The sequence below is a fragment of the Suricata suricatta genome, chromosome 3 (assembly GCF_006229205.1).
Source record: "Suricata suricatta isolate VVHF042 chromosome 3, meerkat_22Aug2017_6uvM2_HiC, whole genome shotgun sequence".
NCBI lineage: Eukaryota > Metazoa > Chordata > Mammalia > Carnivora > Herpestidae > Suricata > Suricata suricatta.
This window is the reverse complement of record NC_043702.1, coordinates 175271235-175285663: the sequence shown is the minus strand read 5'-3', so window position 1 is coordinate 175285663 and position 14429 is coordinate 175271235. Positions and strand designations below refer to the sequence as shown.

The window sequence follows — 14429 nt, the reverse complement described above, 5'->3', positions numbered from 1 at the left end:
CAGCCTCCGCTCCGGGTGGGCCCAGGTAGGTTCTCTCCCACCGCCTGAAAGTCAAGGAAGGGAATTCGGGGGACGGGGGGGGGGGGGGGGAGACGGAGAAAAGGCCAGGGTGGCGGACTTCTCGTTCCTTTGGCGCCGGTACGGATCTCGTCCTTTCCCCGTCACCTCGGAGGGTCACTCTGCACCAGCGATTTACCAACCTGCCAGGCCTTCCGAACCTTGAGTAATTTAGGTGTGGAAATTAGTCGTTGGATTTCTCTGTGCAGGTGAGAAAGATTTTATCAGGAAGGAATCCTCCTGGATCGCTGTTAGCAGGCCCTTTGTGCAACAGCCTCGGGAGCGCCTAGCAAACTGCCCTGTGGAACCGAGCCGCTGTACCTGCTAACTGAACCAGGTTCATGGCCACTTCTGCCCTCAGGTGCCTGAGGAGATATTTCTGAGTTGGAAGCTGCCTCCCAGACCCTGCCACGTGGGTCTTCTGGAAGCACAAGAATAAAGAACATTTTGAACATTTTACCTTCTCTCTTATGTGTCTGTAGCCTGCCTTCCCAGGAAGCCATCATAACAAATGTCTCCTCTGGTGCGACTCTCTTTTCGCCTCGGAATTACGGTGTGGAGCAGGATTTAGGATGAAGCGTCATGATCCCGGGGCGCCTGGGGGGCCCAGTAGGTTCGCCGGCCGACTCTGGCTGGGATCCTGATCTCACAGCTCGTGGGTTCAGCCCCCCCCGCGGACTCTGTGCGGCTCGGAGCCTGGAGCTGCTTCAGATTCTGTGTCTCCCCCTCTCTCTGTACCTCCCCCGCTCACACTCTATCTCTCTCTCTCAAAAAATAAGTAAACACTAAAAAATAATTTTTTTTTTTTTAAGAATCCTGATCTCTGAAATGACTGGCAGGTAAGACAGGGGCTGCCCTCCATACCTGGTTCTGAAGACACTCCCTCCAGAGGCTCCCTCTTCCTATCTCCTTTTAGAAACACTGAGCAGTGAGCTATTTAGAGGAAACAATTCAAACGAAAATAATTTGCTTGGTAGAGTATGCTGTGTACTGGTTTTTCCCTCCTGGAACTGGAGCAAAGAACGGAGTAAACCTTGATGGTCTAAGAATTTTTCCAGCTCTTTTTGAATTTTTTTTTAATGTTTTACTTATTTTTGATACTGAGAGAGACAGAGCATGAGAGGGGGAGGGGCAGAGAGAGAGGGAGACACAGAAGCAGAAGCAGACTCCAGGCTCTGAGATGTCAGCACAGAGCCTGACGCGGGGCTCGAACCCATGAACGTGAGATCTGACCTGAGCCGAAGCCAGAGACTTAACCGACTGAGCCACCCAGGCGCCCCTCAGCTCTTTTTGAAGAAGTCTGATGGAGATGGAAACAAATAAGACTTTGTCATGTGGGTGCTGATCAGCAGGGGGCACTGTTTACCTCCCCTTGCCCTCTTGAAGCCTCTGGAGCCCTCAAGGTAGACCAGCCCAAGGCCGCTTGGAGCACTACTGCATTCCTGAGGCTGGTGAATGTGGACAGATAATCTTCTCTTGATCCAGGGAAACAGGTGGATTGGCTCCTGATACCCTTTAAAGGCATGATGGACGGGCAGCAAAGGGCCCAGCGCTATTGTTTTCCTGGTGACCAGCAATACAACAATGTATCAGCAGGTGCAGGCGTCCATCCTCAGCCCTCTCACCTCTGGTATGACTGTCCTAACCTTGTACTCCTCTTTCCCCCCGGCTTTACCCTGATGAGCCTCTGACGTCACCTCCAGTTGAGAAGACGTGACACACGGCTTACAGCGCTGTGAATGTTCTTGCTGCCATCAGACTGTACACTTAAAGGTTAAAATGGCAAACGTTATGGATACTTTGTTACAATTTTTAAAGGGATTTCAGATAAATTCAGGGAGGAAAAAGTGAAGTTTGGACTGACCTTGCCATAGCCTTGCCCTTTTCTTTGTTCAAGCAATCCAGCAAATGCTGCGCTTTCCAGAAAAGCTTCTCAGATAACCAGAGGTCCCTGTGTGAACCTGCAGCTACTGACTCCCTGCGCTCCCTCTCCTCCCCTCCCGTCCGTCCGCATCGGAGTACGATGCTCCGGTAGACTCCAGGGTAGCAGCTGAGCTGTGAACTTCCTGGGACACTTGTACTGGACGGGGCACCCTCCCCCAAAGATGCATACATCTGCTGCTGGTGACTGACCCTTACTCTCTACTTTAAACCTGTTGCTTCCTCCTTATTCAGCACTTTTCCCAATTCCTATAAACACTTCCCTTTCCTTCTTTGACACCACGAGGCAGAGCCCCGCCCAGCTTGTCCCGTGAAAGCCCCGACAGTACATCTCTTCCGGCTTTGCAGGCACCGCGCATGTTGGCCGCTCCGCTGTAGGGACAAAGCCAGTTGATGATATGAAAATGAATGGGCCTCGTGTCCTTCCAGGAAACGGCACAAAACTGGGCCGTGACAGGATTTAGCTCACAGGTGGAAGATGGCCAACCACGGCTCTGAGGAAAGAAGCGGTTCTCCGATCTCAGCCTCACTAACGTCCTCCTGCGTCCTGCTCACAGCCTCCCTCCCCGTGTCTGGGCCCCGCAGCCTCTGGGGGCGCTGACTAGCTTGTGGGGAGAGAACGGGGGAGAGAAGTTCAAGGAGTGTTTCTACCATTGAAACGGTTTGGGGTGGGTTTCTATATATACGTAAGGAACTTCTTTCAAGTGAACACACCGCCCCCCGCCACCCGCCCCGTCTGGGCCGGGGATGGCGATGTGTGAATGTGTGTGTGCGACAGCATGGCACAGGCAGAATTCATCCTCATGGAAATTCCTCCATCTTCCCAATGACATGGGGGCATCATCTAGAGCCTCTATTTTCTCTCTCCCGAGACTGAAGGTTAGACTCGTTCTTTTCATCGCTCCTGGACCCCTCCTCCAGCCCACGTGCCCACAGCTTCAGCCTCGGACACTCCTCGAGAGTCGTCACCCAGCGTCTCGCAAAACTCTCCCTGACCTGACACTGCCGGTTTGTGCAGGCTTCCATCCCTGCGGGCCAGCGCGACCACCCGTCCGTCTAGACCTGGAACCTTGGTCAGGTAATTCCAACAAGCCATCGAGTACTTGTCCAGAGCCCTGGAGGGGACCTGTGTTCGCTGTGGCTTTCCAAGAAGGGAGAGTGTATAGTTTTCAGGGGACTAAACTCTTGGAAACAATGAATGTGCACGATGTGTGTGACCCCCTTTGGGTGTGTGACCTCTGGCACGATAAGCTCAGCTGTCCTCGTCCCCACACGTGGCAGAGTGCCCCAGAGGAGGTGAGGGACCTGAGTGCGGAGAGGCCAAACGTGACCTGCAGCATTTGTGACTGGCCCACCCTGTGTCTATTTTCTAAAACCAAATGTGATTTTAAAAAATATGTGCTCCTAAAAAAAAAAATACACCCTCCGATTTTCCTGTTAATTCCATGCTAAGAACTGACTGTATTTCCATCAATACCAGGACAGCCTTCTGTTGCTGTTCTGTCACTTTTCTTCCATACAGCTTTCCTTTGTCGCTTCTCATTTCCTGTTGTCCGAAAGCTCTCAGCTTGAAGGTAAAGGGAAGTAGGTGGTGACGGGATAAGCACGAAGTGGAAAAAAACAATGTATTTCATGTTCAAATGGGAGAATTTAACCCAACTGTAGAGAAGCTGAGTAACTGACTCGGTGCCACAGACTAAGGTCTGGCGGTGACCCCTTTGCCCCTTGTTGCCTTCTTGTTGCTGTACAGGCTATGTGGCATCTCTGTGGCATAAGGGCTGGTGCCCACATTGGCCCAGATAAGTAAACCCATATAGGGCCAGGGTCAGTGTGACCTCTTTTGTCCCATTGTGAAATCTGACCTGGCTCTCCTGGTCACTTGAGAGATGAGAGTCTCCCTATTAATACACACACCCGCGCGCCAGGACGTGGGCACAGAAGCTAGGGGTGCGGCGTGGCGGGTGGGGGCAAAACGACGGCAGTCTGGGCCTGGAGCCCCTGCCCTTTGTCCCCGTCCTGGGGAACATGAGGGAATTCCCGGGTTGGGGATGAGACAAAAGCGAGACAGCTACATGCCTTTAACAACAGACGGACCCGCCGTTAGGAGGGCGCGTCAGCATGTGATCACGTGCAAAGCCGTGTGTGAGCACCTGTGCCCACGCTCTGTGCGTCCACGACTGTGTCGGTCCCAGCGTGGAGTTTCGTCCTGTCAACACGGCGCTCCGCACGCGCGGGTGAGCCCACCTTCCGCCCCTCTAATACGTACGTCAGCAGCCTTCTTCTCGGCCAGCTCCAGCTTCTCCTGCGCGTCCTTCAGAGCTTCCGAATACTTGTCCAGCTCGTCCTCCGTCCCTTTCAGCTTCTTCTGCATGGCCGCCAGCTCATCCTCCAGCTGCAGGAGCCCCCAGCGTCACACGCAGGAAATACACACCACGCCGCAGGCTCGGGCCCTGACAGACGCCCGTGCCCACTCCTAGAGGCGCGCTCCCTCCCCAGCCACCTCCAGCCAGCTGCCCTCGGAGTCATGGCTTGCCTGTAGCCCTGGGATCTCCGACCCTAAGATGACCAAGCCATGGTGGGTTTTCTTCTAAGCCCCTGGCGTGGTAAGGGTGTAGATGCCTGTGACTCAAGTTAAGGCTGGCTCGGTCAGTAGAGCCTGTGACTCTTGATCTTGGGGTTGTAAGTTTGAGCCCCACGTTGGATGTATAGATCACTTAAAAGTCAGAGAAAGATCAAGGGAAAAGGGATGCTGCGTGCCCAGCTCCCACCTTTTTCTCTAGAAATTGGGTTCTCCCTAAACAGGACCCACCCGCATTTAGATCCAGCAGATACACCGTGGTTCAGAGAGGCAGCTGGATTTCCCAAGGCCACACAGGCACGAAAGCAAATACCCTGGGTGTCCTCTGCCTGTCCGGTGAGGCGGGGGAAGAAGAGAGTCCCTCGCGCAGAGCGAGCTGGCACTCGTGGCCGCTGCCTTTCCCGTGAGAGCTCTCTCCCATCTCATGGTCTTCCTCGCCAGCGGCAGGAGAGACAGATGCCGGAACCTACCTGCTTGCTCCTCTCTTCCGCCTGCTTCTGCTCCGCTTCGGCCTGCTCCGCCCGGTCCAGAGCGTTCTCTTTGTCCAGCTTCAGCATCTGCATCTTCTTCTTGATGGCCTCCATCCTGAGCAGTGGCTGCCGGCGAGCTCGCCTGGGAACGCGGGAGAACGGGACACTGGGGCCGGGGAGGAGGGCTGCTGGCTGAGAGACCACGAGTCCCCCCCCAGACTCCGGCCTTTATCTCTGCTCATGGCTCCACCTCTTATTCCTAATATGGCCTTTCCAGCTCCTTCCATCCCATTGTAGTCCTCACTGGGGGAGCACAGGGAGAGTCACTCTGATGGACTGACATCACCAGCAAAGAAAAATTGGGGAACAGCTGAGGCTGAATTTAGACAATGGAAAGTGGGGGAGGGGAGAGGTTCTCCCTGGCCCTGGAACTTTCCACCCTCTGGGCAGCTCTGTGGGTGTTTTAAAAGAGTGAGGCAAGGGGAGGGGAGAACACTGAAATACAGGGGCTACTTTGGCAATTCTAGAAGGGTGGTTTTCACCCAGAGGGTCCTAGTTGCTCTCTGTTTCCCCCGCCCTCTCCCCCTGCCTGTGTTGGATGCTGGTTGACGTCCACTAGTTGAGTTTTCACCTTTTGATTCCCAGTTTTTGGGGAGCGTGAGCAACTGAAAAGGAGAGGTCACTCATGATGATCCTTGACAATTCCCCCAGATCCCCAGATCGAATTACTGTGCTATTTCAGGAGTCTTTAATTGGCAGGGAGACATCATTCCTCCCCCTTAAGAGCCACAGGGAGGCAGTCAGCGGTGACCGGTGACCGTTGGGCTCTGGAAGGCCCTCCCAGAGCTCCAAGAGGGATCGGGAGAGAAGCGGGGGGATCAGAGTAATCTGGGTGGGTCCGTGCCCTCTATTTGCCCACAGTGATCTTTAAGTAGACCCTTCATACCCACACCTACCGGTGCCGCTCTCCACTCTCTTGCCCTCTGCTCTCCCCTCACCCCCACCCAGCCCACCGCCGCCCACACATCACAGTCCTCATCCGTGCCAGCTCGGTTCTTCCGGACTTCATTCCAGGCCATGTTCATTCCTCCATTTGGAGCCTGTTACTGACAGGTGGCAACTGATCCCAGTACACCAGTGCCACACAATCTGAAAATATGCCAGGGGAGAGGTGGGCACTGTTCAAGGTGACCAGAGCTATCAGAGAAGCATGTGAATGTGTCTAATCAGTAGTCTGTCAGGGACAGATGGCTAGCATTAATACTAAGCCCCATTAGGGGGGTAACTGAGACCCCCTCCAGGGCATAGGACTGAACTGGAGTCTCGTCTTTGGATCTTCCAGTCACTAGAGGTAGATGGGCAGGTAGGCTACCAATGGACTCTTGAAGGAAAGCAGAGAAACCCAAGACCTTCACTGCGGGACTAGTGAACGAGAGTCCCAGGGCCAGGGAGCAGCAGGTAACAAGGGTGGTCACAGTGTTGAATGAGGAGGAAAAAAAGTACAAGCGCAGAAGATCGGAGATACATTCCCTTCTAGTAAGAGGGAAACTCCAGTTCTGGCCCTCACGCCCCGCACTGGCTCTCCAGCCCAAGCGTGAAACCCACATAGGTTGCAGCCACTGGGACCCTGGAGGGAGATTAGTGGCTCGGCAAAGGTGTCCCAAAGGTTGATGCCAACTTACCCGCTGCTGTAAGAATATGTTTGATATTTAGTTGATTCCTAATTAAACAACCCAATATCAAACATATCACACAGAAGCAGGCAGGAGAGCTTTGGTGGTCATCTGCCTTCCTCCCCTGCAGCCACCAAGCCTGGCTAGACGGAGAGCCATTTCCTTGGGCAAGGACACTGACCCCTGCGCTTTGCCTCCCGAGACGGCTGCTCTCACTCCTCTGCCCTCCGTGCTGTCCCTGTCTCAGCTCTTCTCCCACCAGCGCCTGGCCTTTGCTGGATCACGGTGGCCTCGACCAGGAAGCCTGTTGGGCAGGGCTCCACGTCCGGGCACCTCTCCTTTCCAAGGGCTCCCACACAGCTTCCCCCCCCTGATGTCGCGCCCACGGTGCTGAGGGCCAGCCCGGCCACCTGCTCTGCTCAGCCTCCTTCCCACTGCCCTGAGGCTTTCCGGGGAAGGGGGTGGGGGCTTGTACATCCTGCTTTACCTTTCGAACCGAACCCCTACCCCTCCCGACCACCTCGCCAGACTGCCGGGGGCCTTTCAGCCGACGGCATCCTGGAGTCCTCCTGCTCTTAGGTGTTACAGAGAGGAAGCCATGGGAAACGTCCAGCATGCTTGGCCGCTTCTTTCCATCATCGCGTCCCTCCTCCCCTTCTCCCCATGTCTTCCAGGCGTCCGTAGAGTCACCCTTGGATGTCCGGAAGAGATGAGCGGCCTGTCTCCCTGGCGGACTCCAGCGTGGGCTCCAGAGAAGATTTATGGTCTCCCCTGCCTGGCAAAACTGAAACGAAGACTTGAGGAGATGAAGGGCGACTCCCCTCTGCCAGGAAGCAGCCCATGGTCCTCGGTCCTTAGTGCCCTTCTCTGAGCGCCTTCCCTCACAGGGATCCAGCCGGGCTCCCCTCTGAGGGCTTTCTTCCAGAGAGGACCAGGCCTGTTGACTGTCATGTGGCAGGCGGTGCTGCTCTGCACCGTGGCAGAACAGAGCCCAAGTTATAGCCGCAGCGGGCAGGCCGGGGGCTTGGGTGGCAGCGCGGGGGTGGGGGGTGCTCTGCTTCAGCCCCAGGCCTGTTCCCTGTGTCCTTGTTCCCATTAGTCTGGATTCCCACCACCCCCCTGCCCCCAACACATACACCAGCTCGCAGTGCCCTTGATCTGGATCGATAGCTCGTCCAGAGCCCCAGCACATTCCGGTTGTGTGCCTCTGGCCCTCCAGGGGAGGGGGGCGAGAGGGCGCCCCAGCCCCGCGGTACCCCTGTGGTGGTGTCGTAGTTCTTGCTACTCGTGGCTCTTCCTGGCGGGGGGTGGTTTGCTCCCATGAGCCTCTGTCTTACCCTTGCCCCCATTCAGTTCGTTTCCTGGGACCCTCGCTCCGCTGGTGAGCCAGAAGCCAGGAAACGACAGGAACTGAAAGCACTTCTGTTTGGGGAGCACCGATGTAGACGAGGGGCTGCTCTCTGAGGAGGAGACTCTGACTTCAGGGCGTGACTAGGCAGACCTCAGGCGCCCCCCACCCCCCTACAGCTGGGGTGCCTTCGCCGTAGCCGGCTCAAACCAGCCGCGCCCTCCTGAGCGGGAGGAGGTGGGTCAGGCACCAGCCTTAGAAGAAAAAGGGGCCGGATGGGTGGGCATGACCGGGTGAACCCGCTGATGTGATGAGAGCAGGCAGGGCAGGCAGAGGGGGTCACAGGAGACGGGCTGGGCAGCGGGGCCAGCCTGCCAATACTGGGGCCAGCCTGGCTCTGACAAGCCCTGGGGAGAGAGGCCAAGGTCAGGCACCAAGGCAGAGGGGGTGGGGTCTGGTGCGGGTCCCAGTAAACAGGAAGGAGGAGGAGTGAAGGGGCTGCTGCAGGGGTGTGGGGTGGGGAGCAGCCAGGTAACAGGAAGTATAAGGGAAACAATCTCTCTGACGGCAGGGGAACCTGGAAAACATATGGCTTACCATGTATTGGACATTCGGTGCCCCTCTCTGCAAAGTGCTTGATTTCACCCCCACAGCAATCCAGCGAGGTAGGCATTATCTCCAGTTTATAAACAAGGAGCCGTGACCCAGAAAGTTAAGGCAACTCGCTCAAAGCCACGCAGGCGGTAAGTGACAGAGGCAGGATTCAAACCCGGACCTGCTGTGTTCTGGGGCCAGACTCTCCTGGACACCTTACGCAGCAGGGCTGGCGGGGAGGCGGCCACGGAGACATGAGAGACGGGGGCGGGGGCTGCGGGGAGGCGCCCCCGCAGGAACAGAAACCCAGCCTCGGGCTGCGGGGCAAAGCCAGGCCGCACGAGCCTGCTTCTGTCCCTTGTACAGTGTCGCCTGGCCTGCCTCCCGGCCCGGGGCCCATGTCTTGTTAGCGCCAGGAACTCACGAGTCATGGACGAAAGATGCTTGGAAAGCAAGGCCGCTGGAGGCAGGAGGAACCAGTGCCCGGGGCAGAGACCCAGGCATGGGGAGAAGTGGCATCTTGGGTGCATAGGAGGGGGCCGGGGGTGGTGAGGGGCCTGTGAATGGCCTGGGTCACAGGGAAACCTGAGAGGGACAAAGGAGGGTCCCTGCTGTGTGCCACGCACTAGGCTTGCTCTCTACAGAATTTTATTTTTCTTTTTTTTTAATGTTTTATTTATTTTTGATACAGAGAGACAGAGCATGAAAGGGGGAGGGGCAGAGAGAGGAGACACAGAACCGGAAGCAGGCTCCAGGCTCTGAGCTCGCTGTCAGCACAGAGCCTGACGCAGGGCTCGAACCCACGAACGTGAGATCTGACCTGAGCCGATTATTTAATCCTCATAATGACCCGATGAGATGGGGATCATTGTCCCCGTTTGCCAAAGAGGAAGCTGAGGCTCAGAGAAGGAATGTGGACAAGGTGACAACCGTTAAGAGAGGAAACCAGACTTAGAACCCACACCTGACTCCAAAGCCCGTACCGGTCTCTAGATCTGCTGCCTCTCTAAGCCCATTGGTGCAGGGAGAATTGCGGGGGCGGGAGGGGGGGTCTCTGGTGTTGCAGATGAGAAATGTGCACCGAGGGAGGGAGCCAGACTGGGGGCTGGTGGCGGGCCGGAGAGACACAGCCAACGGAACCGGGGGCAGGACAAGTTCAGTGTGGCCAATGAGGGTGCTGACAGCAGGGACAGGGAAGTTGTCCTGGTCTGCCGTGACACTGTGTCCCCGCACCTGCTACTGGCTGCACAACAGGGGTCTCTCTGGCTTGTGATGTCATTTTATATAAAGTAGGTCTTCATGAGTAAGGTTCCCTGTGCCCTACAGCTGCATGTGACCAACCGGCACCTTTCAGAATTCCTGAGAAGCTGAAGGCCATGCTCCCAGCAGCTTCACATACACCGCTGCTCCCTACTTCCTTACAGCTGCCTCGCCCCTCAAGGCACTGGGGTTGGAACCCTGTCAATCTGCAGAGGTGGGAGTTCAGGTCCAGGGGGAAGAGACCTACCCTAGGCCTCGGCATTGGGACCCCAGGCCCCTACGGGCCAAGCGCTGCCTGCGGTGAACAGCCGCACACGGAGCTCTTTGTCCAGAAAAGCAGAAAAGACGAGAGGAAGTGAGATCGGAGGGGCGGTGAGCAAAACCCAGGAAGCTGTTTCAAGATCATGGCTATAAATAAACGCTTCTGAAACAAATCAAGATTTAGGGCCACAGAATGAGCCATATGTGTACATTTGAGCCGTCAAGAGCCAGCTCAGAGTCTCTCCACGTAAAAAGCTTTGCCCGTCTGATTCAGCTCCTGCTGGTGCTGCCGGTGCTCCGCCTCGAACAGCTGGTGCAGGGCCGCCCGGCGAGCCTGGTGGGGAGGGCAGCGCGTCACGCCAGGCTGGCTGCTCGCCCCCTTTCCCGTGCTCCCCGACGGCAGTCCAGCGTGCATCCTCCGGGTTCGGACTTAGCTGGCACACAAATCTGGGCAGGAGCATCGAGGTTGCACACCGGAGGGGGAGCCTACCGGGCTCTTTCTGGCTCTTTCTCTGGGGGTGAAGCCACGCTCAGCAAACGTTTGCTGAGAACACCATGAACCATGACCTCTGCTAGGCACCAGGGTACAGAGATGGTGACATGCTGACCCCTGGGCACTCCCGGGAGAGAGGGGCTCTGAGAGGCAGCTGCTGGACGTGGGCGGGGGGGAGCTAGTCCGTGCCCTGGGACTCGAGGATGTGTCACCTGCAGCTGGACACGAAGAGCCCCTTAACGAAACACGTTACTGCTCTAGTGTGACGCTGACGGCCTCCGAGGCAGACGTGGCGGGCAGGTAACGGCAGCAGCTAGGACCTGGGGACCCAGCGGACCGCAGGCCGCCCGTGCTGGAACTCACCGTCAGCAGCTGCTTGTTGGCCAGGGCCAACTCCTGTCCCATGATGCCCTGCATCCTTAGGGTGGCATACAGGTTTCTCCTCTGGTCCAGAGTCGTCTGCCACAGACAGTGGGTGTGTGAGTTCTGCCACCTGACCCGGCACGGAGGAAGGAGGTGAACGGGTTAGTTAGGAGTGCAGACCCAAGGCCCGTCACCAGAACCTCTGTGCTGCGTCAGAAGACAGCAAAGTCCTTGAAGAGTAACTAAAACTAAGAACCTAGTATGCGTTGAATACATAGGCCGCTTAATCATCACAACCGGGGGTCATAGATACTAATCTGCATTGTACACACGGAAACAAAGTTCAGGTGAGTTGCCTAAGGTCACTTAATGGCAGACCTGGATATCAAAAATCCAGTCTAAAAATTAGTACCTGCAGTTATACCATGATTCCCAACCTAAGGCAGACACATTCTGGAATCATTTGATTAAGGTTTTTAATACATGAGAGAAATATGCATTTCTCTCCCCCACCTTTCTCACACATGTATCCTCTGCTCAGATAAGCCCTGTTGAATTTTTTTTAAAGACTTTTAAGTAATCTCTACACACAACGTGGGGTCAAACTCACATACCCCAGGTGCCTGGGTGGGCTCAGCAGGTTAAGCATTCAACTCTTGGTTTCAACTCAGGTCATGATCTCACAGTTTGTGGGTCTGAGCCCCACACTGGGGCTCTGTGCTGACAGTGCAGAGCCTACGTGGGATGCTCTCTCGCGCGCTCTCTGTCCCTCCCGGGCTCGTGTGCACGCACTCTCTCTCAAAATAAATAATAATAAAAAAAAGAATCTCACACTAAATCAGAGTTGAAATTGTGCTTGCTCCAAATTCCGGTCTTGTTGCCTACGCTGGTCCCAGAGGAGCCACCCAGGCGCTGCTTCATGGGGGGGCGCCACCGGGGGGGGCCCTGGGGGCAAGATGCCACAGCAGGAGGCGATGAGCCCCATGGTGTCTGTTGACAAAGGAACTTGTGCCTTCCCTGAGTCAGACAGCCTTCCACGTGGCTGGGGCCACCCCTGGGGCATCGGGCACAGCACTGAAGTCCTGCAGTACCGCTCTCCCAGGACCCCCCCCCCCCCGCACTGTCTGAGGAGGGTCCTCATGCCCTGCTGACATCCAGACCTGGACACCCAGGGTGTTTGGACACCCAGGGTGACACCTGCACCTGCCGGGACATCCTCAGGAACACACGGTCTGCCCGTAGGACACCAGGCCGTCCGGCTGTCCCGCCCAAGCCTGCTAGGAGAACCCAACACCGACAGCCCTTTGAGCACACACACTTCCGAGCCTGGAGAAACCCCCGGGCTTTAACACAGGCCTATGGGAAACCTGCTCAAAGCTGGCCTGTAGCCAAGAACCCGGACTATGCAGTCTCTCTCCTTACGTTATCTTTTTTATTTTTCATGTTTATTTTTGAGAGACAGAAACAGCATGAGTGAGGGAGGAACAGAGAGAGAGGGAGACAGAATCTGAAGCAGGCTCCAGGCTCTGAGCTGTCAGCACAGAGCCCAATTCGGAGCTCAAACTCATGAACTGTGAGCTCATGACCTGAGCCAAAATTGACCGCTTAACTGACTGTGCCACCCAGGCGCCCCTGGGATTGTGTATCTTAAGCTGCGAGGTCATTTTGGTTTTGTTTTTTAAGTCTTTGGTTGAGCCCTCATGGTGATGAATAGATTAAATAAATACATTGGGTTTGAAAAAAAAAAAGAGGGGCATCTGGCTAGCCCAGTGGAGTACACGACTTGATCTCGGGTTCCTGAGTTCAGACCCTATGCTGGATGTAGAGACTATTTAAAAATAAAATCCAGGGGCATCTGGTGGCTCACTTGGTTTCGGTTCAGGTCATGATCTCATGGTTTGGGAGTTTGAGCCCCATGTGGGCGCTGCACTGATTGTGGAGGCTGTGTGTGTGTATGTGTGTGTGTATATGTCTATGTATATGTGTGTATATGTGTGTGTGTGTATGTGTGTGTACATATATATACACATACATATATATATATATATACACACCCCAAAGGAAAAGTGAAAGCTTTGTTCTTCTGCCCCAGTTCTCAACAAAGTTACCAGTTTGTGTATTTTTCCAGAAGTTTTTCTATCATATACTAGGAAGTATATCTTTAGTATCACGCATTCATATATTTACATTAGTAGAATTAACAATTGGACTTTTCCTATCAGCAGATCCACATTTGCTTCATTCTGTGTAAAAGCTGCCTAGTATTTTTTTTTAATGTTTTATTTATTTTTGAGAGAGAGAGAGAACTTGAGCAGGGGAGGGTCAGAAAGAGGGAGACAGAATCGGAAGCAGGCTCCAGGCTCGGAGCTGTCAGCACAGAGCCCGACGTGGGGCTCGAACCCACGAACCGTGAGATAGTAACCTGAGCCAAAGTCGGATGCCCAACCGACTGAGCCCCCCAGGCGCCCCCACCACACTGTGTTTGTAAAAAGGCCGCATCAATCTGGACCCGCGCTAGAATTATGTGCATTGCTGCCGCCTCACATCCTTGCTAGCTCTGGGCATAACCCCCTGTGAACCCTTAAAAAACAGGCGTATCCTATCGAGCCCCAAGCCCTGCAGCCGAAATCACGGTCTTCTGGGTTGAGACCCGAGCACGTGTGGTTTAAAAAGCTCCCCAGGTGAAGGGGACACATGGCCCCAACTGGTCACTCGCTCATTCAACAACTACTACGCACCTATCACGTGACTGACACAGCCAATGCTTGCATTCTCCCTAACAAAGGAACAAAAACTTGCCCCAATTCTCCCTCAGGGAACGGGCAGAAAGGGACAAGAGAACCACTGTCAGGGTGGCATGACCTAGTGGGCACCGGGAGGTGGTCGGTCCCTGCTTGGAGAAAGGGTTGCTGCCTGCCCTCCGCCCTCAGGAGCCCTGAACAGGGCGAAGCCGGTCCGAGAGGTGGCAGGGGGAGGACATGAGGGTGCAAGGGTCAGGCTGACGGGTAAGGGAGGGACAGAAGCAGAAATTACCGGTTGTCCATCTCCATCTTCTTAAATCCCAGGACCCTTTGAAAACTCTGCAAGAAAAACGAGTTGGTGATCTGCCTCAGCTCAGCGCCCCACCCCCAGCACCCCTGGGCCCAGGCCCCACCCCCAGCACCCCTGGGCCCAGCGCCCCACCCCCAGCACCCCTGGGCCCAGCGCCCACCCCCAGCACCCCTGGGCCCAGCGCCCACCCCCAGCACCCCTGGGCCCAGTGCTCCACCCCTAGCATCCCTGGGCCCAGCACCCCCGGCCCAGCGCCCCACCCCAGCACCCCTGGGCCCAGCGCCCACCCCCAGCACCCCTGGGCCCAGTGCTCCACCCCTAGCATCCCTGAGCCCAGCAC

The 14429-nt window shown here is 55.8% G+C and overlaps 2 protein-coding genes and 1 long non-coding RNA gene across 11 annotated transcripts in view; 1 reads left to right on the top strand and 2 right to left on the bottom strand.

Moving 5' to 3' along the window:
• The window catches only part of TPM3 (tropomyosin 3), a 24277-nt gene extending 19034 nt beyond the window's left edge, over positions 1-5243 (bottom strand). For 2 of the 5 annotated variants that reach the window (XM_029936094.1, XM_029936092.1), the window contains exons 1-2: positions 5047-5240; positions 4265-4390 (exon numbers count right to left, since the gene is read on the bottom strand). In XM_029936094.1, the coding sequence (XP_029791954.1) occupies positions 4265-4390; positions 5047-5160 (240 nt within the window). In that variant the 5' untranslated portion in view covers positions 5161-5240. Of the gene's footprint in view, positions 1-4264; positions 4391-5046 lie in introns of all 5 variants that reach the window. The other 3 variants (XM_029936095.1, XM_029936093.1, XM_029936091.1) reach the window with 3 other exon arrangements.
• On the top strand, positions 1272-7876 carry LOC115288625. 4 transcript variants are annotated; one of them, XR_003907123.1, is made up of 3 exons: positions 1272-4232; positions 4358-4573; positions 7394-7876. It is a non-coding gene; the product is annotated as an uncharacterized LOC115288625 (long non-coding RNA). The 4 variants fall into 4 exon arrangements; XR_003907126.1 differs by lacking the exon at positions 7394-7876 and adding an exon at positions 5018-6041; XR_003907125.1 differs by lacking the exon at positions 4358-4573 and having other exon boundaries at positions 1272-3076.
• A 2439-nt stretch (positions 7877-10315) lies between these two features.
• C3H1orf189 (chromosome 3 C1orf189 homolog) overlaps positions 10316-14429 on the bottom strand; it is a 4576-nt gene continuing 462 nt past the window's right edge. The window contains exons 2-4 of one of the 2 annotated variants that reach the window (XM_029936090.1): positions 14072-14118; positions 11039-11168; positions 10316-10516 (exon numbers count right to left, since the gene is read on the bottom strand). In XM_029936090.1, the coding sequence (XP_029791950.1) occupies positions 10415-10516; positions 11039-11168; positions 14072-14118 (279 nt within the window). In that variant the 3' untranslated portion in view covers positions 10316-10414. Of the gene's footprint in view, positions 11169-14071; positions 14119-14429 lie in introns of both variants that reach the window. The other variant, XM_029936089.1, reaches the window with a different exon arrangement.